Source organism: Sinocyclocheilus anshuiensis, unplaced genomic scaffold (genome assembly GCF_001515605.1).
Source record: "Sinocyclocheilus anshuiensis isolate Anshui unplaced genomic scaffold, SAMN03320099.WGS_v1.1 scaffold718, whole genome shotgun sequence".
NCBI lineage: Eukaryota > Metazoa > Chordata > Actinopteri > Cypriniformes > Cyprinidae > Sinocyclocheilus > Sinocyclocheilus anshuiensis.
The window spans coordinates 1,520,396-1,524,853 of NW_015546102.1; the positions used below are offsets into that span (position 1 = coordinate 1,520,396).

General features: G+C 35.9%; 1 protein-coding gene across 1 annotated transcript in view; it reads left to right on the plus strand.

Moving 5' to 3' along the window:
• Positions 1 to 4,458, plus strand: part of LOC107700553 (coiled-coil and C2 domain-containing protein 1B-like) — a 21,115-nt gene that overhangs the window by 14,140 nt on the left and 2,517 nt on the right. Inside the window, exons 18-25 of the mRNA XM_016502253.1 lie at positions 680 to 738; positions 813 to 929; positions 1,105 to 1,178; positions 1,273 to 1,331; positions 1,415 to 1,466; positions 2,356 to 2,455; positions 2,707 to 2,797; positions 3,003 to 3,125. Coding sequence (XP_016357739.1) covers positions 680 to 738; positions 813 to 929; positions 1,105 to 1,178; positions 1,273 to 1,331; positions 1,415 to 1,466; positions 2,356 to 2,455; positions 2,707 to 2,797; positions 3,003 to 3,125 — 675 coding nt within the window. The remainder of the gene's footprint in view (positions 1 to 679; positions 739 to 812; positions 930 to 1,104; positions 1,179 to 1,272; positions 1,332 to 1,414; positions 1,467 to 2,355; positions 2,456 to 2,706; positions 2,798 to 3,002; positions 3,126 to 4,458) is intronic.

The window sequence follows — 4,458 nt, forward strand, 5'->3', positions numbered from 1 at the left end:
AGACCTGGTTGAGCTGCACTAGAGAAGGCAATGAGTGTTATCACTATGTCGGAGACACGCTAGCTTTCTCAAGGCAGACGAACTTAGAGTGTTTACAATCATCCGGGTTTAAATCGCGCTCAAATTGATTTGATTTTGACGCAATATTTACACTGAAGCTCGCAGGCGGCTATTGTAAGGCTCATGACATTTCCCGACCAGGCGCTGAGTGCTGCCAATCACAGCACACACTGGCCCAGCTAACCAATCACAGCACATTTCGTATTTCAGAAGACAGGCCTTCATTTGATACAGGAACTATTCGAGCCGTTCATGCCAGACTGGGGAGAGAGGTGTTGTAATAATGTAAAATATGTGAAAAATAATGTGTTTTTCGAACAACCTAGTATGAGAGCCTGTTCTAGTACACCCCCAAAACAAAATCAAGACTTTGTAAAAGAGCATAATAGGACCCCTTTAATTGAGCTAGCTTTGCATCAAATATAACGTAATTTTCAATAATGAAGACCTGGCAGCAGCAACACAGTTTTACGCTTCGGCAAGCAGACAGCTTATCTTGCTTATGAAAACACCCACATGCCTAAAATGCTGTCTAAGTAGGCAGATCACTAGGTTTTGAGACAGAACCTGTAAGTGGATGTGGAATATGTAAGTAGGACATGTTTCCTTTCTTCTTCAGAAATGTGTGACGTACTCCAAGCAGTTCACACACATGGGGAATGTCGCAGAAACAACCAAGTACGTATCGCATCACCAGTACACCGCTTCAATAAATGAAATTCATTCATCTATTCCAGTTTTCCCTCTTGTAGGTTTGAGAACATGGCAGAACAATGTAAGAAGAGCCTGGAGGTTCTTAAACTGGCGCAGAACAGGGGGCTCCAGCCTCCTAAACATCACTTTGAGGAGAGAACATATCGCACTGTCAGGTCTGACACTCTCACTGCAGATCTTACGTCAAGGAAAAGCCCAAAACAGTGTCCTGATCTGAGTGTCTTCTACAGGAAGCACCTACTTCACTACTGTTCAACACCACCTTCAAGGGAAATATGTGATGTTTAATTGAATAACATGATTTCTTTTTCTTGACTTGTGCTGTTGTAGGATTTTCCCGGAGCTCAGTAGCACAGATATGGTTGTGGTCATTGTTAGAGGGATGAACCTTCCTGCTCCCCCTGGTAAGCTTCAAACTGTTCTTGAAACAAACACTCAACAACACTGTTAGGAAGCATCTTGCTTTTAAACATCTCCCCTCTCTGCTTCTTTTGAAAGGTGTTGCAACAAATGACTTGGATGCCTATGTCAAGTTTGATTTCCCGTATCCCAGTACAGTGAGTACGAGTTCTTCAGTCACCTAGGCTTCATTTTACCCAGTCATCCATTTGATATTAATTACTTTCTCTGTTTATGTTAGGATCAACCTCAGAAACATAAAACATCAGTCATCAAAAATACCAACAACCCAGGTAAAAATGTTCAGCTATTCATTTCTGTATTTTTAAATACTTTGTAATTGTACACTACCCATCCAAAATTTTGGGTCAGTAGGATTTTTGTTTTTGAAAGAAGACTCTAACTCTGTTCACCAGGGCTACATTTATTTGATCAAAACTATAGTAAAAACAATAATATTGTGAAATATTTTTACATTTATGCATTTAGCAGATGCTTTTATCCAAAGCAGCTTACATTGCATTTAAGGTATAAATGTTATCAGTTCATATATTCCCTGTGAATCGAACCCACAACCTTGCCATTATTACTACAGGAAAGCAGAAATTTTGACAATTTAAGATGTTGTTTTCTATTTAAATGTAGTTTAAAATGTAATTTATTCAAGTGATGTATTACTCTAGTCTTCGATGTCACATGATGTTTCATAAATCATTCTAAAATGCTTATTTGGTGCACAAGAAACACGTATTATTATTATTATTATTATCAATGCTGAAAACAGTTGTGCTGCTTAATATTTTGGTGGATATCATGATACATTTTCTCAGGATTCTTTGATGAATAAAACGTTCAAAAGAACAGCATCTATTTGAAATAGAAATATTTTTAACATTATAAATGTATTTACTGTCACTTTTGATCAATTTAATGTATCTTCCTTACTAAAAAAAAAAAATCTTACTGACCAAACTTTTATTGATTAAAATTGGGAATACTTTAGCAGAGACGTATATAGGAAATCAGTTAGCTGGGACAAATATACAGTTTAGTGAATATTATACAGAAATATTTGACTGCAGGCCACTATGAATTAGAATTAGAATCAAGTATTTTAGAGAGCAGTGTAATTAAAATGAATATTTGCTGCTGAAGGTATGGACTTATTTGGTGTTTTGGCAGAGTATAACCAGACCTTCAAACTGAACATCAACCGGAACCACCGTGGCTTCAGGAGAGTTATACAGTCTAAAGGCCTGAAGCTGGAAGTGCTGCACAAAGCGTGGGTGTTGCTGTTGGACATAAGCACTGATCCAAAGTCTCCAAATAATCATCATTTTGGGACTTTTACTCTATTGTCTCCTAACAGTACACACTTTTGTTTAAGATTCATTTCTATTGGGCAGACACACAGGTCAGGATAAATATCAACCAGTGCTGCCCTGATTGAACTCTGTGGTAGTTGAGGTGCATGCCGGGTCATTGTGAGTAGGTGGATCTGAGCTTCACACTGACTTCTTTGTTTTGTGACAGTGGCTTCCTGAGAAGTGACAAGCCGGTAGGAACAGCCCAGCTCAAACTGGAGAAACTGGAAACTGAAAGCGAAGTGAGAGAGATAGTGGAGGTGAGCGGGGCTGTTTTTCAACAGTATGTGCATAGGAGCCAGAGACGAGAGTGCAAACATCAGCTGTGAAAGCAAACATATATGTGTGTTTAACACATGAACTTGAGCTAAAATGGGACATTCACACCCATTAGCCAGACATCACTATGTTTACATTTGTGTAGGAGATGTATGTTTATGGCATTGGCTTCATTTCTGCACGCAGCTCATGGATGGGCGGAAGGCCACAGGTGGTCGTCTGGAGGTGAGGGTGCGTCTCAGAGAGCCGCTGGGTGGGCAGGACCACCAGACTGTCACAGAACGATGGCTAGTGCTAGAGGAGCCACAGGTTAGTGCTACTGTGGCTATGTCTAATGAAGGCACGGCTGAATGCTCATGTTTGTTCCTGGTCTGTTAATATTAAAAAGCGAACAGCATCACACTTGCCCAAAATTTGAACATTAAGATGAAGGTAAATATTTAGGGTGATTAAAGGTGCATTATACAATTTCATTTAATGACACAGATTAAGAGATGGCCTGCTTAATGTATTTATATTGAAATATTAATAATATTATAAATATTAAAAACACGGTTACACTTTATTTTAAGGTGTCCTTGTTACAGTGTAGTTATACATTTAAGTACTGAGTAATATTAATTAACTGCATGTACTTACTATATAGTTAGGGTTAGAATTAGGGTTTGGCTTAGGGCTACTTGAATGTAATTATGCATAATTTATTGTTATTATAATAGTAAATACACGTAACGTAACAAGGACACCTTAAAATAAAGTGTTACAAAAACACTTGTCAGATTACACAAAGAAACTCAAAGGTCTTTCTTCATGTGAAACGAAGGCCTGTGTGTTTAATCGGACCATTTTACAATGATGCATGAAAGATAGGACAGAAATATATTGCTATTAAATATTAACATTCTGATATTTCATTTATTATTATTATTAACAGTAATAATAATAATAATCAAAATTTATAAATTACTATTATATAATATTCTTGTTTTCTGGGTTTAAAACCCAACAGTGCAAATAAAAAGTGGACTAAAAACAACAACAACAATAAAAATTGATGTATTATTATAATAATTATTATTGTTGTTGTTGTTGTTGTTAATATTAACAATAATATATTGCTATTATATAATATTCCTCTTGGCTAGGTTTCAAAATTCTACAGTGAAAATTACCAAAAACACAAATAATAATAATAATAGTTTATTATTTTTAATAATAATAATAATTATTATTATTATTAATAATACTATTGATATATTAATATTTTATAATATTCCTCTACAGTGTGAATGGAAAATAACCAACATCATAAAACAATAAGTAAACACAGACAAATAAACCATAATAACTGATATTATTATTAGTAGTAGTGGTAGTAGTAATGTCATTCTACACCTGTACAATATTTGTTCATAATACCTTAAAGAAAATCATACAGAACAGGCATTTATTCACATAATACAGTAAAATGCATTAATCTTAAACAGTAATAGATCTATATGACAATAAACGTCTGACAGTACTTTGATTTTGGTAGTCATATTTCTTAGTGAAAATAGGGATTTTGTGTGTGTCAGTGTGTGCGTCAGTGTGTGCGAGTGAGTGAGTGTGTGTGTGTGTGTGTGCGTGTGAGAGTGTGTGT